Source organism: Atractosteus spatula, chromosome 15, assembly GCF_055471065.1.
Source record: "Atractosteus spatula isolate fAtrSpa1 chromosome 15, fAtrSpa1.hap1, whole genome shotgun sequence".
NCBI classification, from domain to species: Eukaryota; Metazoa; Chordata; class Actinopteri; order Semionotiformes; family Lepisosteidae; genus Atractosteus; species Atractosteus spatula.
In genome coordinates this window covers 16668899-16696309 of record NC_142720.1, presented here as the reverse complement: position 1 = coordinate 16696309, position 27411 = coordinate 16668899, and the positions used below count along the sequence as shown (strand labels likewise).

Here is a 27411-nt window from a genome sequence, read left to right as displayed (position 1 = left end):
TACCACCTGGATACATTACAGAAGTGGAAGCCCTCAGTGTTGATCGTGGCTCTCTACTTGGTTGTTCTTACTGCTCTGGCTCTGAAGAAACTTTTCTTTTGTTTTTGCTTTCAATGCCCACATGGTATTGCTGGTGTTCTCTGGAGCACCAGGATTGCCCTCCTGTAGCTTTTACGAGTGCTGGTTTCAGATGGAGGCTTCAACACCGAAGAGCGAAAGAAATGTTAAGGTTTGGCAGCACTGTTCCATCAGGATGTGGGAAGCAGGACTTCTCAGGAGCTACATGAAATAACATGGTTTCATTTTGACATGTTTAACATTTCGGCTGTGCCAGTCATTTTCATAGAATACATTTTGCAAGGTTTTCCAGTTTACTGTATGATCCCCTCAGTGGGACTTTGGCTGGATGTTTTTTGAAAGTGGACTTTTTTATTTTATACCACATCTTTTCCTCGAGCTGCAGTCGCACCTTGAGTCATGACATACTGTAGATTGCGGGCTGCGGAGGTCCTTATAACGGTCGGGCCTAAGGGAAACAAACACGAGGAATTTGAAACATTTTGTTTGAATTACTGTAGTTTTCCAATTAAAATACCAGGAAATTCCTTTTCTATAAGGATGTAGAGTTTTAGTTGCAAGATACTTATAGTGGAGCATGTAGTGGTCTTTGGCCATCTGTTTTAATAATAAGCCTGTTTATGAGTTGGAAACTTTTGTGTTTTATTTCTTGCTCAGTGAAATTTTAGAGATTGCAATAATGTGTCTAGTACCAGTGGAATGAGGAAATACGCAATGTTAATGTCATGTCACTGAGAACACATTCAGGCTTTAGGCACTGTTATCAATAGCTCTTAGTCTCTTTTCCTTTTTCTGATATTGTGGTTATTGCTAAAACAAGTACAACACAATTGTAAGTTATATGTGGTAGTTTTTTCAAATTGCATGGACAATGCAGTAGTCAAATAGAATAAGTGAAGAGCCCGTGGGTTGAGGTTGCGTGTAGAAACAAATCTTAAGTGATTTGCTACGCCTGTGGTTAGAAAGCATCAAGCAGTCATTCTGATTCCCTCTGAACTCCCCTTTTCACAAAGCAATACTGGACTTTGACAAATGTTGACACCTGAATTGCTGTAGGGGTTCAAGCCCTTGCTTCATCATAAACTGTCGGATGAGGGTCCGTTTTAAGAAGAACATGGTTTCATTAATTAAACTTTAAAAAGGATTTGTATTAATTTCCCTTAATCTTCAAAATTGTTTTGATAAATTGTTAAAACAATGCCCATAGTTCTGGAACTATTGTTCAAGATGTAAAGGAATTGATTCTGTTGTTGGGTTGCCATTGCTAATTGATACAATTAGTTTCTTTGGAATCTGATCCTGTGCTGCACCTCTGCTTTGCTCTTGCAGTAGGCCAGGGTCGTAGAGTAACAATCCGATTTTAACACGTGAAGCCCATAGGACAATGACAACTTTGCCATGTGGTTTAATAATGTACACTTTTGAAACCTAGCCATGAGCCAGAACACTGCACGATAAACCTGACGTTTTAGAAGAGAACAAATATCTGTCACAATCGATTTCATTTCTCTACACATGTGGGCTTGCCTTACAATGTATTTTTTTTAACGATTTCAATCTGTTGGATCAAAAGAAATAAGCCCAACATTTCTCAACATAAGAAGGCAGAAGTAAAATAAGCTTCTGATGACCAATCCACGTGATGTTTTAAATGGGCGTGCATTATCTTTGCAGGCTCCCAGCTTTGTTTAAAGCACCTATGCATGTGCACAGATAGGGTGGTGAAACTGTGTCGCACCAGTGACCTCAAGGATTCATCCTTGGAATGATGGCGTCACAACTTTGGGAATGTTCTACCACTCCCGAGCAGCAACAGGGTCTTGGCTCAAGGCTTAAGGGACATCGTGCTCTTTTCAGTGCCGTTTCTACCCTTCCTGTGCCGAGGCAGATGAGTGCTGAGATTCAGGTCAAAATACAAGCACAATTCCTTCCTCCCATCGTTGGGAAAAACAAAAAAGAGGAAAGAAAAATGTCAATGATTGTTCATTTTTAGAAAGGCCTCCTGAAACATTGTTAAGATGCGGGCAGTCTCCTTGGAAACTAACATAATACCTTTTTTAAAAAAGAAAGAGGAAGGGGGCTAGTTAGGCAGCCAAATATTTCACTCCATTGTGGAGGGTGATTAGAACATTTTTGCTTTTATCTTGGCTTGTGACCAGGCATCTCTGCCGACATGCTGTGTTGTTTTCCAAACATTACAATAAACCTCAACTTAAAAAAGTATCGTGGTCTGTGATAGCTTGTGGAAACGGGCTGCGTGTCTAACCATGGGAGTGCGATCTTCAGAATCTGTGCAGCCAAGCTCAAAGAACTTCCTTATTGTCCAGTAGTCCATGCCATACAATCTTTCTTGGGCAGCTTGTCTCACTGCCCTTTTGTTATGACTGGAGAAAATTAAAGTGGGGGAAAAAAATCTTCACAGTTGAGGATTTAGACAGAATTAGTGGTGTGTTAGGACTGGATTATAGCAGTGGAAAAACTGGAATTTCTTGTTGAGAGGGTGTCAGCAGTGTTGGTGTCCACAGAGTGCAGAAGCCTGAGTGTTTCCCTCTGCCTCTCTCTCCACCCTATGCTGCCGCCTTGATATTGTGGTGTGCCAGCCTGCTTGTCACAGTACATTGAAAGCACTGCGGCTGTGCGCTGAAGTATTACATGCCACGTGGCACGCCATGATGCCCACAAACCACAATGTTGGTATGTCTCATATCAGTAGTAAATCAGTGTGGTTTAAGCTGCATCAGACAGAGCACTTTCAGTCTCCTTCTTCCTCTGCGAGTGTGGCACTGCTGGCTCCTGGCTCCTTGAGTTCCTGAAAGGAGATCTGCTGTCAGCAAGCAAAACGGATTCAGCAATGCAGACCTTGGCATCTGTCAGCGTTCAAGGTCATCCCTGGTATTTGTTTCTACAAAGACTAATCAGATGCATCGTAACTGCTGGCTGTTCTTCCCTGCTTTACGGGAATGATTCTTCATGCTTTTTACCAAGTTGTGATCTGAAGATTGTGGTGCCTTTGTCACTTGTTGCGTGTGTTCTGATGTGGTAGAATGGGGAATCCCCAATCCCCCAAATTTGTGGATTTGAACTTCTGCCAATCCTGTTATTGGCCTGTGTTGCACTTTTAGGTTTGATTTATTTTCCTGTCAAGCATTTCTTGTCGAAATCTAGGCTAACTGACATTCAAATACTTCTTTCAGCCTTAATTTAAAGTTGAAATCTTCACCAGGTAGTCAGTCTTAGTAATGGTTTTGCAATATTATTTCAAAGCCTGTCACCTGGTAATGTTTTCCATGGAAGCTATAGCTTTACTTCATAGCATCACATAATAACACTATCATTAGTTTTTTTTAATGTAGCACAATGAGTGGACTGCTAGCTGGTTTGTGTATGAGCCTATTAACTTAATGAAGATTTTGCATAATTAAGAGTGGAAATCATGTTGAGTCAAGTTCAAGCTTGAATAATATTGGGTTTTATGCTGTAATAAACAGCTTTTATTAACCATGAAGCCAAGGGTAATCATTCTCTTCACCCAAAAGCAAAGGTGGAAACAGTCCTTTGGCAATAGTTTTAAAATATTCTATAACTTTTAAGCAGGTAATAAACACTGTTTCAGTGGTTAAATACATGCATTGTACAGCAAGACAAGTACTCCAATGCACTTGAGTTAGCGTCAGAGTGTTTGTAGAGGGTTTTGCATATCCCTGTTTGTGACTCTGCTCCATGGGAGACTTTAGAGGTCACATTAGTATAATCCATCACAGGTATTTTTAGCTGGTCTGAAGTAAGCAAATGCAGATCTCTTAAAGCATTAAATCTCTTTCCCCCTGTACAGTCTTCAGTTATTCCTCTCTAACCAGTAATAGAGTTTACAATTTGTTAACTGCCTCCAGCACAGCATGAGGTACATCATGAATTTAATTGTTTGTAGTGGTAGTAAATACAGTAAAATGTATGGGGCTACCTCTTTTGTGATGCGTGATTAAATACAAACATTTATGTAATGCATGTAATCTATATTGTCAGAATGAGGGTATGCAGATATAAAATGACTAGTGCAGGGATATCTGTTCAAGCTTCACATATACTTAAAAACTGTAGAGTACATGCAGTACATGTACAAACTCCTTATCTTCTTTAACAAAATAATGTATGTTTGATTTGAAAACGTGTTTTTTTTGAGCATATAATTTGTAAATTTCAAATTTGAAATCTGCTATTGTTTTTCTCAACCAATGGTCAAGGTACTTCCAAATTCATTTCAGTCACATGATGTCTTTCGTTTACTACTTGGCTATATTTCTAACAAGCACCTTCATTTTTATTTAGCCATGAGCCATCTGATCCCTCTTTTATAGAAGTGTAAAAAGTCACTATATATTTCTGCTATAAAATTTTAAAAAACTAATTGCATGAATTTCAAAGTGGCTTAAGCAGTAAAGTGAATGCTCCACGTGAAAGTGAAGATTTTGGTTATGATTTGGGGGGTTCAAGCTGGGATCATGTCACTAGCTGACTGTGACCAGGATTCCCCAAGGTCCTGATCACAGTCAGCTAGGGTAGAGTTTGGATTAGTCAACTCTGACTTGCTGTGTGCCAACAGTTTTGCAGTGACATTTTGAGACAGTGCAGTTTGGAGGAGTGGTACTGTACATAACTTGCTTGCCAGGTGCTGTGTGTGCATCAAGTGTTAAATGTCTCTTCTATCTGTATACCAAAGTTATCCCCAACTGTATGATGGTCAGCTTTTTACTGCATCTCAATTAAACTCTCTAAACTTGCTAAAGAAAGCCAAAATTGTCCTTATCTCACTTACTAGTGCAAAGTGTGATCATACTAAGACATAATATACTTCTTTATTTCCATAGGTTCGGAAACAGTCTTGATTATCTCCATTGCTGAAAATGTACACTGCTTGTGTTTTTTGCATGCAGGGTGTTACATTTACACTGTGCATTGCTTTGAAGGCTGGATCACCCACTGGCATGATCGGGGGGATAGTACATGAAGAGTATGGGGTGATCTCAGAGACGCATGTTCAGTTATAAAGTAAAATTGGAATAGTAATGTAGACAGGAAAATGACATTGATGGAATAATTGTGAAAGAGAATTCACATTTAAAGACGGAGAAATCAAATTCTCAAACAGAAAATCATGCTGGACCTTACTTGTGGACCACCATCAGTCAGATTAGAGTAATAAGTTCAGACCTGGCTGTGCCAGAGATCAGTACCTTACTATAGCTAGCACCATTTATAATCTGATGCTATAAGCAGATTGCTTTAATGTCTGCAACATAGTGGACTGTTTGTGCTGCATCTGTAAGCCTAGTGATCAGCAGTTTTGTTTTCAGTGTCCTAGGTATTTTGCTAATGCACACAATCTTACTATGGAAAAATGTATCCAGACTCAGTAGCTGAGCAACCTTGCTGATTTCAACAGTTTATTGCAGAAACATTAGCTTACATTTTGCTTGTTTTAGGAGCAGGTTTGTAATCGCTTTGAGTTCTGTTCCACGGTTGCTCTATTCTTCCATCGTGTGGTCAGATCATTGCTATTTGGCTGACTACAGCCTCTGCCTGAATAGGGGGACAGATGTAGACAGCTCTGGTGGGTTATCTGGTTAGACCACTGTGACTGGAGTTTTCAACTTCATATCAATTTTTCTGATTTAGAAGTGTTATTTGGAACATAAAATATTTATTTCTTTTGGGATATGCTTAATTTAATAAACTGAAATTACATTTTCAAATCTACCTGTCTGTTTTTACACTATATATACTGAATGTTTGAGTATATAAATGTGTGAGCACACTGAATTCTAAATACAGATGCGAGCATGGAATGAAAAAAATGTCAAAATTTGTAATTCACCTAAATTAGTTTTCCATCAAACTCACTTTTCTCTTTCTTTGGTAAGAATTATTTTGAAGTCCTTCTTCGATTGAAGACAACATGTGGTAGTCCCAAACAGCTGTTCAAGAAAGCAAACAGTTACATCGGTTACATATACAAATCAGGCGAGGAAACAGTTGTGCCACTTATATTTTCTTTGAAACAGAGGGAATTGTGTTATTTCTGTTTGTAAACACTTGTCAGAGTCAAGTGATGTCATACTGTTTATGGCAGCTCTGGGGGCCTGATAACCTGTGAATGTCAGGGTAGAACACAAGAAAATGTTCCCACAAAGATGATAACTCCCTAGAAACAGACAATGTGGTACAGTTTGAATCTCAAAGTGCCTGAAATATTTGATTAAGGATTACTTTCACCCTGTGTCAAGCTGCGAGCCAGCATAGTAGAATATAATAAAAAGATTAAAGTGGGAATCAACCCATGAGAATGGCACTGCGTGTGTAGTGTGTGGAGTCTGTTAAGACAAATCAAATTTTTACTTTATCATTTCTGTACGGTATATCTGCAGAGGACCAAGAACAACTTACAACAATCTCAACAGTCCCTAAACCGATGAACAATTAGAACTGGGACTTTTCTTCAATCTTATCTTACACTTCTCTGAGAGAATCAGAATTCTTTATTAGGTCACAGGCTAAATGAGATCCTGTTCTCTTTCTGCGCAATTTCGTAGGGTAACGCTGAACACTTATGAGACATTAAAAAAAGATCAGAAGAACTTGATATTCAAACAGTGTAACTTCAACACTACACACTTCCATTGTAAATGCTGAATCTTCGTGAGCTCAAAGCTATTTCTACTTCAAATAGAGCAGTGGTGTCTTATATTGGTCCTGTAGGCCAGTGTGTCTGCAGGTTTTCAAGATCACACCAGAATCGTGGGGTGGAACTGTTCAGTTGGCCCAGTATCCAGCTGGTTTATCAAATTAAGAGCTGAGCTGGAATGAAAACCAACAGATACACTGGCCCTCCAGAACCAGGATTGGGCTCCTCTAGAACAGAGTGATAGCTACTTAAACTAGATATTAAAACAAAAAGTCCCTAGAAGTCATCCTCCCTTCTATGTTTATAAAAGTCTAATAAAGTTGCAGTGTAATATGTGCTTCTTTTACATAATGAAGAGAAATGAGGTAATGGAGTTTAATTATTGCTGAACTACTTAGCAAGGTCAAAACTGTACTGTATGAGCAGATATTTAAGTTTAATTTTCTAAGCTGTGAGCCAATAAGGCATTTCATTCAGGCATGCTGCTGCTTAGTGATGAACTCTTATATAAGCCCATTTGTTTTGTCTCTTTCATTACCAGCGCTCTATGATCAAGAAACTTCAAAAGTGAATTATCTCGCAGCCTTTGTGCATTTTTAAAAATAGACCTCTATTTGTAGGCTTGTTTGCCTGTGATTCAAGTCCAGAATTTTCCAGGTCTGTACTGTATGTAGAGGATTGCCTGTCAGAAGCAGGTAGACACAAAGCCAAAAATGTGATCACCTTTTTTTGTTCACTGAGATAGCAGAATGGGGATTGGTGAGGAAAGCTCAAAAACACCAGAGGAAATGGTCTTTTGCTTTCTGTTTCAACATCTTATATACCACTAATGTGTGGCTAAGTGTAGCAATATTGCTAAAGTCAGCACATGTTACTGAAACTTAAACAAGACTGTGATATATGTAGCTTTTAGGTTCTGCAAAATTGAGTGAGAGGATTTATCTGCCTTGCAATCTGAATGAAAAATGGAGCCCTTGTCTGTTGAATCACAGTACCCCTATCAGTTTCAACCATTTGTTTACCACATATTGTAATATAGCAATATGAACATCAACATGGCATTACAATGGTAAGAATGTGAAGTACAGCATCAGTTTAAATAATTGTTAGACACTAGCTTGATTTGAAAGAAATATAGAAATGAGCCAAAGGAAATTGTGTTTCTATGATAATGTGACAATCTCAAACTGTTTTGTATTTTCAAGGTACTTTATCCATTGCTCATATGATGCTAGGCTTGTAGTGAGGCTGCGTAGAAGCTTGTAGATGTCTCGCTGCTAAATGATGACACTGAAAATAAGTTCCTCATTATTCATTAGATGTATTTGTATCTAAAGCTGCACACTTGTGAAGGAAAGATAAACAGCTTAAAACCCTCTGCGCTGTTGAAAGTGTATGTCGCCGGTTCTGCAGTCCGATATGATCACATGAAATACACATTTGCAAATGAGAATGTGCCCTATTTATACTTAGCGAGAACCTCTGAACACATGAGAAGCAAAGTTGAGATAGTGAAAGAGTAACTGGCACAATTACATTCAGCTGCCCTATTTAATACAAAGCCTGGTTTGTGGTGAGAACCCATTAGAACGAATACCTAAAGCTGTGTGATTGTTATCAGGTGGGCTTGAAAACACTGAGTTCTGTCTTTAATACATTTTTAAAGAGGATGTGTACAATACCTTAGAATAATAAAACTACTGTGTTAAGTCCATTTGTTCTGTGCATTCACTTGTGTTAAGAGTGCGGGGTAAGATCATTGTGAGCGTAACAGATGAAAAGCATTTTCTGACTTTCAGATGTTCTGTCTGCTGGCTTTGAAGTTGGACATGTACAGTATGGAGCGCATGCATGATATTTCCAAGAAACAGCTCTTCCAAGCTATTCCTGGCTTCCATGCGATAAAAAGCAAAGCTGTAAAAGCAGCGATTGACAAGAGCCCTGTCTCTGTGCATCTTCCCCTAGGAGCAGCTCAGAGCGCCGGAAGGAAAAGTCCCGGGATGCAGCGAGATGCCGCAGGAGCAAGGAGACGGAGGTGTTCTATGAGTTGGCCCACCAGCTGCCCCTGCCACACAATGTCAGTTCTCACCTGGACAAAGCCTCTATCATGCGGCTGACCATCAGTTTCCTCAGGACACGCAAGCTTCTCTCCTCCAGTAAGATGCCCCCTGTATTGTACTGTACATTCAGAATATGAGTTTCTTATGATAAGGAATATAAAGGGTTAAGAGCTACATCTCCAGTCAGGGGCCCACAGTATCTCTCTGCTGATTTTTTCACAACCTGTTGCATTAAGTATTGGCTTAAATAAAAGGAAATATCTCAAAGCACTTACAGTAGGTGTAAAAAATAGCATAAATAGGATCAATGTAACTGATTTCTCTCATCCTAAGTTGCGGATCTGTGAGACTGCAGCCATCAATTAATCTTGAGTTACGCACCACTTTGTAATGAGTATAATGAGTACAGGGATTGCTGAAGTCCGTCAGAAATCAAGTTGACTAAAACTTTCCGTCACAACCTTCTTTTGTGTGTTCTGTCACCTGTCCTCCAGTGTCTTTGGTCTTCATTCTGTCTGATTTTGATGCCGTGGACATTCAGATAAAACCCAACATCAATCTGGTGCAGGAACCAAGAGCTCTGTGGAAATGTAACTTAGCAGGGTGGGAACTGGGATTTGCCCATAGGGCAATCCAGTGACTTTGTCTTTTGTTGGTTCCAGTGCTGAAAAATCAGAATTAATTATATTGTACACATTTATGTTCATATAAATTAACTAAACCACCATATTACACTTTTAATAATTTAAAGAAACGCAGGCCATTCATTAACAAGCTACTGAATTCGTATCGCAAAACTGCAGTAGTAACTAATGAGCAGAATGGCAGACTGAGTTGTGTGTTGTAAAGGGACAGTTGCAGAGCATGATAAACCTGCAAATGATGATCAGATCACACTGGTGAGAGAGGAGTTGCCTAGTGACACCAGCTGTCATTGCGTCTTTCATAAAAGGATCCACAAACTGGAGTGTAGAGAATCTGAGCAAATGACAAAGCTTGCAGTGACAGAGGGTAAATTCAGGGAAGTCAGTGAAGAGATGTGAAACTCATGGACCTGAATTACTTTTCACTGTTTTGTGGCTTTTGCTACATTTGGGTCTCGTGTTTTACTTTCTAATTGTGACCAATTCTGTAGCTGCTTTGTGAGGCGAGCTTATAGTAGACAGTTCCTCTTCATACTGTATGAATTATCAGAGTTTTGGACAAGTAACATATAAGGGCAAGAGTACAGAGAATTTCTCTTTATTTATGATGTGGGGAAAGTTGATCAATTTGACTTCTGTTTCTCATTTATCTCTGTTTTATCTGTTGTCTCACTTACTGGTAACTTATTGCAATGTTTAAACGTAACAATGGTTTAATTAAAAATCAGTAAAATGTATATCAGATTTGAAATCCCTTTAGTTTAACACGAGAGGAAAAGACTAATATTTTTTCTCATACTTTGAACTAAGATATTCAGTGGTTGCCTTGAGGTCTTTAAGATACTATCTCAGACTTCAAAAAGAGCATTAATCTTCTGTGACAAATCTGTTACTTGTCTAGTGAACCCTGATCTTTGCTGTAGAGAACTGGAACCCTACAAGGGGATTCTTGACTCAGATTTTGTTGAGAGCAGCAGGGAGGTGACAACAACAGTGTACCACTCTCACCCCTTCGCCCCAAGGTAAAGGAGGCCTGAATCTTCTCTGAATGACCTGGGAGAGCCAGGATACTGCTATGAAATGTCCCGGTGTTCTTGATTACAAGTTTGAAAAGTTTTACAATGACAGTAATGACAAAAGTACTTTCTGAGTCAGTTGCTTAGATATTAAGAAATTGCAAAACTCAGTTTTTTCTGCAGTTACAGTAGCGTGGCACCTGGTACCCATGGTTTGAATGCTGCTGTTTTCGGGTGCCGTCTGATCATGAAGAGTGTGTGCTGTTCAAATCGAAAATAAGTCGCTTTTTTTCTTTTTAGAAAAATAGAAAAACTGTAAGGCGATACAAGTCTTTTTCAGCATGTCCACTCATCAGCTGTTTTCTTTCTGGTCCTTCCACACCTGGATTCATGTTTTCTCTACTCCACGTTAAGTAGAGGACGTGGAAATCAAGCTGTGCTCATTTTCTGCTTGTATGAATGACTGCAAGGAGAAAAGTCTCGCTCAGCCCACTTTTCTTCCCACAGTTTTACAACATCAATCCCTGGCTCAGTCTTGCTAAATTCTGTTTCCAGGATAAAATAATAAGATCGGCAAACAAAAGGCATTTTCAGTTTTGCCCTTAGCTAGGCGGCAGACTGATGCAAACACAGTGTGATATTTCCAATGGAATTTCCATATTTCCAAATTTATTTTTTGAGCATGCAGACTATTATTGTTTGAACCAATTATGTGAGCTAATTTAAATATATATTATTTTGTTTTTTCAAACATGAGCAATTAAGAGCAATGAAGATCTTTGAGATTGGAAAGTCCAGAGATGCATTTTTGATGAAATTTAGAGAAATGTCAATAATGCAAGAGACACAATTTTGCCTAGTGAAATGTCACCACCTCCATATTGTGAGCATAATTCCCTATGCTGTACACAGGCTTATAAATACAAAAAGTATGTACAGACAACACAGTTTCATGGCAGAAAAATTGGAGAGGACTTAGAAAAAGATAATTTTGCACATTAGTGTTTGTTCAGCATTCTTGCATGGAAGCTGACCTTTTATCACTGCCATTTTAGGAACTATTTTTGAAGAGGTCCGTGTCAAATCTTAAACCTTAATCTGCTCCCTCAGCAATAACAGTTTCATTATTAAACAGTACCTTGTAACAAGTTTAACTTTTAGTCATTATTAATATTTAGAGAAGCTTCTTGTTTTGTTTTTTCATTTTTTATGGGAAATTAAATCCACATCATTCTGTGACAGATTTACCACAAAGTATTGCTCAAATTGTGGTAGGGAGCTGAATACTTAAAGGGGAAATCATTGCAAAACATAAATAAAATAAAACCTAAATTATTCCTTTCTGAGGCTCAGAATGTATTATGTTATTGCATGACATATGCTTCAAGATATCTCTATAATGCTTCTGAGCCAATCTGAAAAATCAGTCCTCTATACAGTATGTACAGTACTATACCCCCCTGAGCCACCAACCTCCAGTGCAAGAAGGCAAGAGGTATTTTTACTGATACATTCTGGCACAACTTGCACACTGCTGTGCCCATGGTCATACTAAGATGTCGATTTAGAAATGCCAGCTTTCTACTATCGGCCCTTCCTGATCAAAGTTACTTCACAAATTGATCAAAACCTACAGGTTCAAACTGTTTACAAATTGATGGTTGAAGGGTGATCTGTAAGACATGCTGGACTCTGTTTTTCCAAGACAAGGTTTGTTTTGTGACGGCTTTCCTCTTTAATACACAAACCTTAATGTTAAGTGGCCGATCAAATGCTTTGTGAATCTTTACAAATGATGCAATGGGATTCAGAAAAAAAACACTTTGTTGTCCATACTTTATTGCTCAAAATGCAATTAGTTTTAAAGGTTAACCAAGACTCATACAAGACACTAGATTGGGAAACTTACAAATTGATAGCTTCGTTTGTCTCCTTATAAATTATACTAACTGCCACATTAATTTATAGTGATTAGTATGTAATAACTGGACTTCAACATTAATCTTCCTGATATTTTTTCACACAAATAAAAACAGCTTTATTGTTCTCGCACTATAATCATATCACTAAATATTGGGATGCCACATGCTTTACCCTGGGGTTTTAATCCTGAAATGAAAGCATTATGATCTGGAAAATCAGGAGGGAAAAGGTCATTTAGACCCTCTGTCCTCTTAATGAACCAATTCAGATTTAAACCTCAAAGAAATGTGTCAGGAGACATTACAAAAGATGATAATTTAATGCAGAGAAAAGAATCAGAGCTGACAGCACACCTTGTTGCACAGAGTTCCTGGGGCTCTTTTCTCCAAAAAGAAGAGAACAGTTGTACTTAAAGAAGGAAAAATGATTCCGTCAAAATGGGAATCCTTTGGATCTTGCTGTACTTTGGAGAGTGCTGTGGGTCGAATGGCTAAGGCCAGAACTATTGTCCAGATTCAAATGATAATTTTCCACCAACTTAGATTTCCAGATACAAAGAAGTTGCTCATCATGTACTGTACAGTAACTCTCCTGATCTGGAGGTCATGATGAGATAAGCTGCTGAGGAAGTAAGACAAAGGCTTGGTAATTGTTTTAGCATTACCCTCCTCCGCCTGCGCTCGGACAGTGCTAAAAAAAGCAGTGACTGCTGTATGTCCTCTCAGCCCATGGCCTACCAAAAGTCTCCCTTGCGTGTAAATTGTCAGACTATGTTCCTCTGCTGTGATGTGACATTTTTACCGATGTTCCTGTTTACAATTCTGTTTCTGAACCTGTGACGTGATTTGGGTTTTTCATGCCAATCGTTTTAATTAAACAAGTGCCTTTTATTATGATACGCAATATATTACTATATATATATTAGAACAAGTAATAGGTTTATTCCATGCTGAAAAGAGAAGAAAGAAAACACAATGTTTCAGCCGTGGAGCCTTCTTCAGGTGTGAGAAGGCTGAAGAAGGCTTCACGGCCGAAACGTTGTGTTTTCTTTCTTCTCTTTTCAGCATGGAATAAACCTATTACTTGTTCTTTTGCAGCCTACACATGCTGACGCAGCTACCCACCTGACCTATATACTGTATATATTAGCTGAAGCTCGGGTTGGAATGAATTTTGGGTTTGCAATAATGCAAGGTTAAATAAACCCTGCAGAAACTACGAAAGAGAACATCACGTGATGCAAAGTTATTCAGATGGAAATCAGCATTAAAGTTAGTAACCGTACGTCGGATGTCACGCTGGCCACTGTAACTTTCCACCAGTGCATTACAGGCACTCTTGTGTTTGCCCAGGCATCATGCCATGCAAAGTAAACATGTTTGTAAAGTGGATTAGATAAAGCAATGCAAATATTGCACAAAGAAAATGAGAGGAGAGAAAAGGGAGAGCAAAACAGAGTGAGATCTGGCTTTCTTATTTTCCTGCTGTGGGCAGCCCTCAGAGCTGCAGCAGGCCAATGCGCTGGCAGATTGTTTGTGGAGATGGGAGATTGTGTTTATCTGAAGCCCTGGAGCAATGTCATTGGAAGGGAGTGCAGCGATCAGGAAGGCTGGGGGAGAATGCTGGTGATTGCCGTGAGAAGAGCCCTCTGAGTCGCAGCCAAGCCAAAACACAGCACAGCCCTGGCGCCGTGTGGCTGTGTACTCGCTGTATGTCTTTCCGGCTGGTTCATAAACACAGCCACCTCGCACCTGCACTCCTCTGCTGCCCGCTGTCCTGCAATTATTGAGATGGCAGGAGAGAGCAACCCCTGTGCTGAATCTCTGCAGCACTTTCTTAAGTCCGTCCCCAGCAGTCAGACCCGGGATGGACTGGTATTCCTCAGTCTAGAGTCCGATGTACACTCTAAGGGTTCACTATATTTCATCTGCAGAGCACGAGCTTTACAAGAATCTTGCCTTTTGATTCAGTTTTTCTGGCTTATGTGTAATACTACACATAATGGCAAATTCTGTTTTATATACCTAGAATTTTCATTCTAGATTTCCCCCTTCGGTCTCTTGTTTTAATTATGAAATTAGGGATTTTACCCTGGGTGCCAAGAGCTTTTCTTTCCTCCTGAGGTGTTGTTAACCTCGCTATGCCTTCATTCTCAGAGGGCAAGGTGTGCTCTTTCCTGCAACCTCCACCAAACCTGAGATCCTTCATCTCAGATGAACACAGCTTCATTTTCTTAATGGTCAGTCTATTGTTCTGTTAAAACAGCCTCATTTACTTCTCAGAATATCTGTGACACTGACACCTTTTTATTGCTATTAATGCAGATTACATGATGAGAAAACAGTAGTACCTTGAAAAGAGACCTAATAGTAGGATTACAGTTTAGTCTGCAGATCTGAAACATGCTACTAATGTAAATTGGACCCTAATCTTTAAAAGATGCAGTACCCCCACTACAACACTTTTGTGCCCCTTTTTTTGAAAGGCCAGAATGATTACTGGGAGAACGTACTGCGCAGGTCACGTCCTCTCAGAATCGGTGCCGTTCTCCCAGCGTGATGTGCTACACTCTCCTGGTTTGAAAAAAATGGAGAACTTTGAAATAAGAGTGGTGTAAGTTGTGACTGCCTGAAAATGATATATAGGTTTTGACAACCTTCTCGAACCTAACTTTGAGATACGATCAACAAATTCTGGGTGTACTACTTCTGTACAAGTATTTGTATGCTAATATTCATTTTTTTAAATGTTTTTTGGCATTTTAAATGCTGTATGCACACCATTCAATAGACCGTCTTCTTTAAGTTTTACTTAAAAATGTTCACATTCTGCTGGCCAGCATTTTCCGATCAAATTCAGTAAATATTTTGCATCAGAGCCAAGTGTCTAAAGAGTCACTTCAGTGTTCCCATTAAAAAAGTTATTTTTGCTTGTATTTGTCCTATCTTCTGTTATGCTTTTGATTTTTAATATCCCAGCTGTTTAAAGAGTTTGAGGATTCATCCGGGTGACACACACAGGGAAGAGGCCACTTACTACAGGAAGCTGGATTCCGAAGATCAGCACAGGGCACATCCTGCTGCCCGTTATTAATCAAAGCCTGTTTATAGGTGCTATTTTTGTCACAAAGACATGTTCATGTAAACAATACTCGGCACGGTGCATAATTAAAATATATATTGTCTTGCAACATTGAAAATGGGCTGGGTGCCCTTTTAACAGCAGAAACAAAAAACAAATTAAATTGAGATCAGTTAACTGGTGTGTTTAAAGGGGTGATTGCCTGTTTTTTCTTAGGCACTGCTTTTTTGACAAAGACAAAGCATCCCAACTGTCTAAAAGATATATTCATATAATTAGGCAAAAAAAGCTACAGTCCTCCCAATTAAACCGATGAAGACAAAAAGATTTGTTTCTGGAAGGGGATAGAAATTTCCAAAACACAAATACTGTCTGAATGAACCAACTCAGAATCCCAAATAGAAACATTTCTTTAGAGCTCATTAGATGGTAAGCTCTTAATAAACTAATTCTGTTTACCGTCCAACTCTAGAGTTTCTGCCGTCCCTGAGAAAAAAGTTATTTATCATTGTATTTTATTGTTCATGAAAATGTTTAGAAATTATGGTATGTATTTTTGGGTGGGGAATCACAGGTTGCTTTCACAATGCTAGCTTAGTTCTTGTGGTGGAAATGATTCTCAGTATAGATTTATTTTCAACACTCTGGTGGGGGAAGAAAGAGGCTTCTTTTTCACATGTTTTAAAAGCGGCTTTTACATTTTGATTTTTCTTCACCTCTTTACAGAAACAAAAGGCTCCCTTCCCCAGCCCAACTTCACAAAAGAAGGCCCACTGTCCCGACAGCTGTTGGAAATTGCTTATTTTTCTAACCTATTTGTCAAAGAAACAATGCTTTCAAAAAATAAATAATTAACAGACGAAACAAAATGCAAAAAAATGTGGGAGACGTCAGTGTTAAGGTCAAGGAGTCTGGGAGTTTTCACAGAGAAGCAGGATGAGGACTAGTTGGTTTGTTTTGGGTCAGAGCCAGGGCCTGAAAAATGAGCAAACAACTTAACTGTCCCTCCTCCCTCTACATAGACTCATACATCCATACATGCACACAAAGACCACAGCTGGGGTACCCTGCAGCATCTTCCAATTGGACCCTTAACACGGGCAAATTAACAGTAATCTCTGCCAGTGTTTGTCCCATCTGTTTCCACTTTCTTCTGTTTCATCTTGGTGTACTGTAGCCATTTAATCTCAAATTGATGATTCTAATTTCTTAAGAGAGCTTAAGTGGTTTTCAGTGAAGTGGGTGTTGGTAATGGTGTTGAGTCAGTCTCCGATGTCTCTCTGCAGCTTGGCCTGACAATGTGAGCGAGGCAGACAGACAGATGGACAGCCTGTACCTGAAGGCTCTGGATGGATTTATTGCCGTGGTAACCCAGGATGGGGACATGATCTTCCTGTCTGAGAACATCAACAAATTCCTGGGCCTCACGCAGGTGTGTTCACTGAGCTGAGAAGCTTCAGGTTTGCAGAGTCCGTATCAAAATTAACATTACTTTGAATTGTAAAACTGAAAGTAGTCTGCACGTCTAATATTAAATCCTGTTGCATTGTTCACCACATTTCCTAATACTCTGTTGTAAATATGATAAAAATGCTGCAGTCATTCCTTTAGAGGTACACCTGAAAATAATACTCAGCCTATTTAGAGTAGCAAATACTAATAATCAGATTAATTATCATATTATTCTCAATAGTGTACGTATTTATAAGCTGTTTTTCACATCCCTATTGTGTTACTGTTTTCTTGGACCACAAATTAATTTGTCTTCACTGGGATAATTTAAATGCGATCATTTTAATTTGAGTAGTCATTGCTAAATTTTGTGTATGTTAACATGTTATTTGTATATTTTATTCTTTGGTTCATCAAATTTGTCGTGTTTCCTGTGTTTTGTGTAGAAGCAATTTCTTAAATAATTTAATACATTCTTAGTTACGCAGCGAAATCGTCTTCAAAAGAGAGGGGCTTGTTTGGTGTATTGCGCACTGGGCTTCTGTTGGGGGAGGGGGGAGTGTGCCTGGTGCCGAGGGAGAACGTTCATTGGTAAGAAGCAGTGATTGATTTTTTTTTTCCCCAGGTGGAGCTGACAGGACACAGCATCTTTGACTTCACTCACCCCTGCGACCATGACGAAATCCGGGAGAACCTCAGCTTCAAACCAGGTACCGACACCTCATTGCTTCCCATCCCAGATCAGCGTTATGCTTTATGACCCGTCAAGTCACACATTCAAATCTGGAATTCGACAGTGCAGGGTGCATCCTGAGTGCACACATGCGGTTTCCCATTTGTTTATATTGCGGGAGCATCCACAACGCTGAGAGGAATCATTAACTAATTGTCTGAAGTGCAGTTAACTAAACTGAAGTGTTCAAATCGGGAATCTGAAGTTTTATTCACAGGGCATTCGCGCCACAATATTTTCCGTGGCAGAGAATGGACATTGCACTCTCAGACTGATAACGTTATCACATATTGAAGGTGAAACAAATTAGGTTAAGAAGCTAATAACCATTTCATGTTGGGGTTTTTTATTATAAGGTTTTGCTCTGTTATAAAATAACTGAGATTCAGATTTACTTACTGAAAATATATCAGGTTTGAGTGCCCATAAAAAATTATTCTTTTGCTTACCTGCAGCTATCTCTTATAACCTGTTATGTGCTAAGTGATCTGCCTGGCTTTATGCTGTTTGTGCCACTGACTGAGAGCGTTATCTTGTTTTTCATCAGATGACGTATTTTCAGAATGAACTTTGAATTAACGCACTGCTTTAGCTTTGCTACTTTTATACTGGCCTTCAGTAGAACCTGGATGTAATGATGTCACCGTCTCATTGCTGCCCTTTGGACTGAGAAATCCCTAGTTATCTAGCCTGTCTTATCCTGTAGTTGGAAATAAACCTTGAAAACAGTGTGGATACAAGAGCAAACCTCCCACTCGCCTTATTTGGAAAGGAACAAATTCGAAATTTCGCTTCAGTATTATAAAGCAATAATTTGTCGGCAATGTCTGAATGGGAAGAATGATAAGAGAAAAAAAATCCTCTCTTTTTGAATAACTGGAAAAAGCAACTGCATTTTTCACAATAGAGAAACCACTGTAACCTTTAAATATGCTTTGCTCACACTGCAGTTTTCACACAGGATCTCCATCACACACTACAAAGTTTAACAACTTGCCCGCAGTTCTGTTCATGATGGTTACTGGCTTCTAAAACGCTTACAAACTTATACATTGGGATTTAATTTCAGTTCATACACTTTTTCAGTGAAGCATCAAATGAGCTTAATGGCCTTCTCACATTTGTATCCTTTCTGATGGTATTATAAGTGTTGCTTAACACACAACATACATTGTGGTGGAAAAGTCCTGGTAGTAGAGAATTAAACTGCTGTAAGATGATTATGCTACATGAGGGTGGAAAAGCTGGGATGAAATGCTTGCTAATCTTGTCCATAGGCCAAGGCTTTGGCAAAAAGAACAAGGACTTAAACACAGAGAGGGATTTCTTCATGAGGATGAAGTGCACTGTGACGAGCCGAGGGCGCACTGTTAACCTCAAGTCTGCCAGTTGGAAGGTGAGAGCCCTGTGCCTGCTGTGCGCATGCCTACCAACCTGGACAGGTGTCCACGCTGCAGCACAAAATGTCCAACAATCACCCCTTAATTATTGAGATAGTTAAAAAAATAATTGTGTTGCTCTTTTCATCCCAAAGAATCCCACTGAGCTTTACATAAGGGAGGGGACCCACTTCACCCACCACAGGTGTGTAGCACCACCTGGGTGATGTGTGGCAGCCACTATGCGCCAGCAGACCCTGTACACAGCCGACTGGGGGAGAAGTGAGAATTTACCTGTTAAATTAAGGGAGAAATTCAGAGAGGTCAGACTGTGTAAGCTCAAAGTCAAATTTTATCTGGGCTAACATCTACTTTTCCAAACGGTGCCAAGGGATGTTACATGGCCAGGTAGTCAAAACCTGGGTTTAAATCTTATCTGAAGGACATTGCCTCTTACAGCACAGTGTCCATGGTGGCTATACAGTGGCATTGGTTTAGAAATTCTGGTGCATAGGATAGAGTGCCACCTACTGATCTATCAAAACCACTCACAGCAGCAACCTCATTTTACTTTGCATTCTCCCAACACATTAGTGACCAGGCCCCATGTTGCTTAACTTCTGGGTACAAAGTTGGATTGCTACCGCTTTCTTGAAAACTTGGATTAAACTACATTTTGTCAAATACCTAGAAAGCTCCACTACAGCTGCTTATGTATCCCCTGGAGTACAGTGTAATGTAAATTTAGTTTAATGTTGTTAAAGCCAGTGCTTTAATATTTTTGCTCCTGCCTGCATCACATTGCAGTGTATGCTTCCTGTTATGAGTAAGCTCTGTTATTTAGTACTCCAGTAATTCCATATCTAGCCCTGTCTCTCAGGTTCTGCACTGCACTGGGCACCTCAAGGTGTACAACAGCTGCCCCCCTCATGTGCTGTGTGGCTTCAAAGAACCCCCCTTGACCTGTGTGATCATGATGTGCGTGCCTATCCCACACCCCTCCAACATCGACATGCCGCTGGACAGCAAGACCTTCCTGAGCCGTCACAGCATGGACATGAAGTTTACTTACTGCGATGACAGGTGAGGCATGTGGCCATCACAAAGCAGATACATCATTGCAGAACAACACACAGTGTGCACAGCGCGAACAGCACTTCTTTGGAAGTGCAGACTACACGGCAGTACTCTTCGCAGTTTTTTAAAGCGGACTTTGTGCAGCAGAATAACTTCACTTCACTTCAGGTACGTCCCTTGCTCCATTGATCATCCTACTTGAAAAGAGTATTATATAAACTATACATTTATAATATTGTGATAAAACAATGTGAACTAGAAGTAATTCAGAACTTCAGACTGGTTGTCTTCAGTGAAGAGATCTTTTGGATAAACCATCCACTGCCTAGTGTGGTTAGGATCTGTATGAAAAAAACACTATCTGATTTCTTTATTATACTTGATTCACTAAAGAAAAAAAATCTTTAAGCCACGGACGTTTACAGTTCACAGACTAAGTGCCATAACCTATTAGCCTATGTATCTGAAATATCCCACCTGACATTTTAATTCTTTCCTGACAATTGCTGTGTAGTTGCTCTTTGAATTAATCTGTCAGTAAACTGTCAGATTGGACTACTGTTGAGAAAATATTCAAAAGTTCAAAAACTAAAACTTTTCATCAGCCTTTAATATTTTATTAAATAATTGTCATATTTTTTTTACCCTTACATGTCTCAGACATTTGAATGCTGGCCAACTCCTCAATGATTTAAACAAAGGAAATGTTGTTTCTTAAGCACAAAGAAAACACTCATAACTTTCCGTTGTTGTAAAAAGTATAGAGTTCACTCATCATATAACACAACTGACATTTTTCTTCCTTGAAAGAAAAAACAAATGGCATGTTCAGGCTTTATGACAAGCCTGGATTAAAATATGAAACTTGTTTGGTGCATGGGAGCAAAACCAATTTTGCTGAGTCTTTTATGTGCGACTACAGATTTTTTCTTGAGCCACATTTAATTAGCTTGGACAGTTATGAGACTCCTGTAAAATGATTTTCTTCACTACTAGCTTTCCGACTAAAAGCTAAAAATAAAGACAGTTTTTCATTATTTATCTCACTGTTTATTTTTCCAAGTTCAGTTTTTGCATGATTGAAAAACAAGTGAATACAGGCTGTGCATATACACAGCGAAATAAAAAATACAAATGTACAAAAATACAAATACTGATTGTTTGCATGTGACATACTCCTCGATAATATTCACACGTGTTAATGTCATATAAATACACACATATATGTGCTTGAACTCTTCAAACATTTGCTGTATACAGAAATGAAACAATAGAAAACTAATTCTGTCTAAAGTTAATTATATCTCTAAATTTAATGCAGGATCTGCAAACTAGTTGTAATGATTCTCTGTAGTTCTTTGGAAATGCAGTAAGCTATGCTAGCAGATGTAGAGATCCTGGAGGCTCTTAGCTGTGCAGGTAGTGTTAGTCTGGCCTAAATCCACAGTGACTGCTCACTTTGTCCCCAGCCCTGATGAAAATATGTAACATGCCCTATGCCATTCTTAATGACAGCAGCTTCTGAATAGCACATCAGTCAGATCAGCCAACAGGAATCATCTTGCCAAACTGAAAACAAAGCCCCTCAGACACTTGTTCTGTTTTATGTTTTTGTAAATACGCAGGACCTAAAAACTGTTTTGCTTAAGTGTTTCTCCATTCACTGCTTTATAGTCTGGTTTTGGTTTGGTTTTAGCTACAGAAACCACAACACTCTATGTATAGGGAAGCTGAACATTTTAATATTGTGAGCTGACCAACCTATTTTATTCATGGATGTACTGAATAAATTATTATACGCTATACGCGGCTTAATAGTTTTAACATTTTAAGAATGCCAGAATAACATGTTAAAGAAATTATTTTTGTTTTGGAACAGTTATTTCTATCCTTTTAAAAAAATAGGCAAGAGGAAAGTGTAAAAAAATAAAGCTTTGAACCTGTCTATCCTTAGACCTAAACTGCTGCTCTTCACTGTTGTGTAGTGTGCAGGCTCTGGAAGGCACAGCATGGCTGTGTCCAGATGCATGGCGTGTCAGAATAGGGTAGTCTAGGGTCACAGTCATTGGCACCAAGAAGAAGTGGCCCACAGACACCCCAGCCTTCCCTTTCCTGCTGGGATTGGTCATATTCCAGCAGTAATTGATATTACTTGCGATGCCACTTTCTGCCGAATTCTGTATCGTTATTTGGGAATAAAAATGCAATTTTTGCATGGTTTCCTCCCATCTCATTAGCAACAGCTCTGGAATAAACTATGTAAACAGAAACCAAAGACAGAAAACAGAGCTTAACGACAATGATCCACTGTCAATTTCAGACACCGAGGAAGGCATCTCAGATATAAACATTTACTTACGCATTTGCATGGGGGGAAAAAAACACTATTGCTGCACTAACAAACGTGTTACAGAGGTGTTGTTCCCCCTGCCTGGCCAGTCGTGAGGGAAGCAGGGCAGTGTCTTCTCACCAGCTGGGGCTCAGTGATGAGAGCCCTGGCTCATGTGAATGCGTCAGGGAGCCTCGTGACCGAGCTCATTTTACACTATAAATCAAAGCGTATTAATCCTGCCCAGCAACATAGCTCCCACCAGCCTGATTTTGTTGAAGCTACTGTACTCATTTGCCATGGCTGTTTTCCATCAGTCAGTAAATTGTAATCTGTCATTTTCATTACTCTGTAATATGCACAAAGCCAGGCTGGATTTTGTCCTGGGAGTGAGCCAATACCTAATTATCTAATTATTTTAAGTAATGGCTAAAAGGTAACGGAAATATTAGTTTTTAAAGTGTTTTTACTGGACTCAAAGTTGACAATTAACAATTCTGCGCTGCTAGTGATGGGGCCACATTGCAAATGTTGAGAACAGCCAGCTGAAGCTTATTCTACATTTTAACAGTCATTTTGAAAATCCCCCTTGAATTGCTTTTGCTAAAAAGTCAAGATAAGCTCGTGGGATGAGTATTGCAATACTGTAAATCCTCAATGTTATGCAAGGCCGCTATAATGCTCTTTTAAAGGAAATGTGTGGTCCCACTGGCTGTCAAAACAAAGCATTATAGATTTCTCTCTAACCTATTGACAAGAATACAGTAGGTCTCTAGTATTTCATGTGTTCAGCATGTGGTACAGCAGGCATCATTAGCAATAATGGACGGATCCTGTGACAAGCTCATTTATCTTTCTAAAAAGTAATTGGCTTGTTCCCAGTGCCTGCTTGCTTGACTGAGAACCGTCCCTTGAACTAATAGCATCAGACACAAGTGGTTGCTGGATTGAATTTGATTTCTGTTTAAACCTACTCAAAGTACACATTCAGAAGTGAAAGTTGTTTTTGGCACCACTGTTTTATAAAATAATGTACAGGACATGAATTAATTACAGTATGGCAATATCTTCCTATACTTCAGAAGATTAATAGATAATTGGATGATGGGTAAATTTACAAGCTATTTAAAGGCTTTAATTTGGAGATTAGGGTTGCTTCATACCAGCTGGTTGCTGTAACAAGACATAGAAAGTGAAGTTTTTCTTAATTAAGGACTAAGGGCTGAAGGTGAACTAAATATTCGGATTGACAGATTCAGAACGATATTCCTGATGGCACCTCTCTCTGTGTTGTAGAGTGACCGAGCTCATGGGGTACTGCCCAGAGGATCTGCTGGGACGGTCAGTCTATGAGTTCTACCATGCACTGGATTCAGACAGCATGACCAAGAGCCACCAGAACTGTGAGTGTCCAGTGCATCCCTTTGCATTCTTACCTTCAGCTTCTCGTCTCCATCTCTTGCTTGCTGGTTAAGGGTCGCTTTCAGAGCCAGCTCCCAGAAGCCTCACAATTTCTTTGCAGCTGCAGATGCTCCCCTGAAAAAGCAGAACTAAAGAATTAATGCAGATTCCGCACCTGCATCAGTATATCTGTGGTTTCTGTTAAACCCAAAAGAAACTAAGCATAGCTTGTAAGTGATAACTGATATTTTAATTTTTAAATCATTTTAAAATTCTTATCCCCCCAGTTTCTTTTGCACACTCTCACAGATCATGGAGAAATCACTTATTGTGCAAATATGCATACTACATATTTTTCAATAAGTTAAGCTGACATCTAACTGTAGATAGGAAATCGTAATAAAACTTGATAATGGAAGGCATGACTATATCCAAGTCCACAAATTCCAGTCTGCTGGTGCCAGGCTCCTGCTCTTTAAAATTAACTGGCTGGGTCTTGACTAAGTGGGACTACTTCAGACTCCACAGTGGAAAAAAAGGACATGAGATTACATTTAGAAACTAAAAGTAAGTTCAGTTAGTATGGATAAAAGAAAGCACTTATTTACGCAAAGCGCTGTTAGGCTTTCAAGCCAGGTCACTCAAAACCCTGGGTTCCTTCACGTAGCAGCTGGTATAAAATGTTATATTCACTTAGGTACTAAACTATCAAAGGAGCCAGGAGGGCCAAGTAAATATTCTGATGTGCCCATGCTAATTCATATCTCTTTAGCAGCACGGTAAGTCTTGCAATGCACTGAGAGAGAAAAAATAGAATTTTAGAGCTGCGCTCAGAGGAAGAACACTTTATACTATACTTGCTGTGACTTTAAAGCCGAGTCTAAGAATAAATCACTCTATCCTTGTCCTCTAAGTAGTCAATACAATTGTTATTTTGAAACTTAAAAGTCAAGCCAAGGTTTTTTCACCTTTTTTTTTTCATTTGGTATCAATTTCACATTGTAGCTCATGTGGTCATTTACTCATGGTGAAAAACAAGTGGCTGAAGCGTGACAGCCTTAGCTCTTTCCATTCCCCATACATTAATTACTGCAGCAAAGAAGCCTAATTAATGCTTATTTGTTAAGCTTTGTGGAAAAAAAATGACAAGAGTGCGATCCGATTAGGCCTTCTGAGCGGGGACATCTTAAACTAAATTCAAAAGATTATTTCAGGTACTATAGGTCAGCCTGGAACTTCAAGTACAAGAGTTCAGAATTATAAGGATCTTTTTTGAAACTGTTGACCTCATTTTATTTTATTCCATAACTGCTGCGAGTCTCCCAATTAAAACGGGGGACCCAGTTAAATTTTGCCTTTTGAGTTTCAATGTGTTTTAAGGGTACTATACTGATACCTCTGAAGCGTTTTACATTGCTCTTATCTGCAGTGGGTAGTCTTTTTTTTTTATTGGGTCATAACTACAAGCAAGCATTTGTTACCAAATGGACAAACAAAAACCACAGGACTTTATGAACAAAAGAAAATGACCTTTGAAGCTGAGATTGACATTTTGTTTACCCAAGGCAATATCTGCAGCCAAATTAAATTTCAAATGTATGTATGATTTATGAATACAATTCAAAGAATGCTTATTAGATTGGAACTATTATGCAAAGCCCCAGCTTGCATTAAGATGTCTTGAATCTTATTATCTTCAACCTGTGACAGAACAAATAACAGCCTAACATCTGCCAGGCTGACAGCTTGTTGTATTCCAGCCAGGTGTCATTACCCTGCAAGAGCAACCTGATTAAGGCTTAATGAGACTGTCTGGAGTACCGCTTTCCTGTAGCTAGATATTTACTGATAATTACCTTCTTTTACGTTTATGAAAAAAACCGGTGTTAAATTTAGTAGCAGTGAATTTATCTTGCTCAATAACAGTTGGCTTTGTGATGTCTTAATATTCACATTTATTTTTGTTCCATTTGTGGTTACACAATGACTTCTTCTGGTGGCTGCATGTGTGGTACTGGTATTCAATGTGATAACTGCCACACTACAGGATAAAGCCAGGTTCATTGTAAAGTCAGGGTTGAGGTAGCTTACCATGTGAACTGACACCTCAGACAGGAAAACCAGACCAAAGTGAATTAGTCGTCAAAGATCGTTACTAGCCACCATTCTCCTGCCAGGTGTATGACTGCTCTGTTCTCAGTGTTAATAGCATGAGAAATGTTACAAACAAGAGAAGAATAATATGGTTGATCTATACTGCTTGGTCCTAATTGCTCAAGAGGATCCCATCCACCCACTTACTGAAGAAAGAAAGGGCATCAACAATACAGCTATGGGTACTTTCCATAGTTTCTACGTGTATTCTGCTTGGTTTGTGGTTTACTACTGATTATGCAGAAATCCATTGGATTGACTTTGAAGATTTGAAGACAAGTCCTTCATATGTTCATAAATAATAAAAGTTCATAAATAAAGGATGCAGTCTGCCTCCATAGACCAGTTTTTGTGCCCAAGAATGTACGTGTTCCCTAAGGGCATCGTCTTGACAAAGACCAATTACGTAAGATCTTCCCTGCCGTTGTGTATCAAGAAAATTGAAACAAAAAAAACTGTCATTTAGCAAACAAAAAGTGGAAGTGTATCATGTGAACTTACTTCTGTAAAAAATTAGTTCTTAAAATATTCTTCTGCAGCTCTAGATTTTACCCCTTTGCAGTTCACTTTAAACGTTTTTTCCCCCATTTTGCTGGGGAGAAATATCACAATTTGCAGAAATATGGATTAGTTTCAGCTGAACTCTCATCATAACAAACAAACCTTTGGTGTTTAATCAAAGTGCAGCTAACCCACTGGGTTCCCACGCTGTCCTCCACATTTCACTCACACTCCCTTTTGTAATGGCAGAGCTGGCCTCTTAGCAGGCCCAATTAGTAAATAAATATTTACAAAGTGTAATCTTTGGTTTCTTCTTCCTTCCTCAAGTGTGCGCCAAGGGCCAGGCAGTAAGTGGGCAGTACAGGATGCTTGCTAAGCACGGAGGGTATGTCTGGGTGGAGAGTCAGGGCACTGTCATCTACAACAGCCGCAACTCCCAGCCTCAGTGCATCGTCTGCGTCAACTACGTGCTGAGGTAGGTTACAGGGTGACCCACATAGCAGTGAAAAACATGATGCAATCACCAAGATGTGTGGAGGACATCAGCATGTTTTTTTGTAATACAACATTTATCAAACCGATCACAAGTGTTAAGAATTCCCTTTGCACCTTAATCGTGTGTGAAGTGTAATGTCGTCACCCGCTGTGTCTTCTTGCAGTGAGATTGAGGAGAACTTGGTCCTCTTCTCCATGGACCAGACAGAGTCTTTGTTCAAGCCGCATGTGCTGAGCATGGGCAGCTTCTTCAGCAATGGGGCGGCAGCGGGCGACTCCAGCGAGCTGCTCTTCACCAAGCTGAAGGAGGAGCCGGAGGATCTGGCCCAGCTTGCACCCACACCTGGAGACGCCATCATCGCCCTCGATTTCGGTCAGGGTTCTCCCGTTACCACTGTGCACCCTCTGT

General features: G+C 39.4%; 1 protein-coding gene and 1 long non-coding RNA gene across 2 annotated transcripts in view; one reads left to right on the top strand and one right to left on the bottom strand.

Annotated features, from left to right (window-relative positions):
* The window catches only part of epas1b (endothelial PAS domain protein 1b), a 51003-nt gene that overhangs the window by 14642 nt on the left and 8950 nt on the right, over positions 1 to 27411 (top strand). Inside the window, exons 2-9 of the mRNA XM_088933940.1 lie at positions 8723 to 8913; positions 16768 to 16913; positions 17559 to 17643; positions 18944 to 19062; positions 19926 to 20128; positions 23748 to 23854; positions 26835 to 26982; positions 27167 to 27375. Coding sequence (XP_088790066.1) covers positions 8723 to 8913; positions 16768 to 16913; positions 17559 to 17643; positions 18944 to 19062; positions 19926 to 20128; positions 23748 to 23854; positions 26835 to 26982; positions 27167 to 27375 — 1208 coding nt within the window. The remainder of the gene's footprint in view (positions 1 to 8722; positions 8914 to 16767; positions 16914 to 17558; positions 17644 to 18943; positions 19063 to 19925; positions 20129 to 23747; positions 23855 to 26834; positions 26983 to 27166; positions 27376 to 27411) is intronic.
* Positions 5977 to 27411, bottom strand: part of LOC148820133 (uncharacterized) — a 52924-nt gene continuing 31489 nt past the window's right edge. Inside the window, exons 2-3 of the long non-coding RNA XR_016094206.1 lie at positions 23888 to 23987; positions 5977 to 6050 (exon numbers count right to left, since the gene is read on the bottom strand). This is a non-coding gene — a long non-coding RNA (uncharacterized LOC148820133). The remainder of the gene's footprint in view (positions 6051 to 23887; positions 23988 to 27411) is intronic.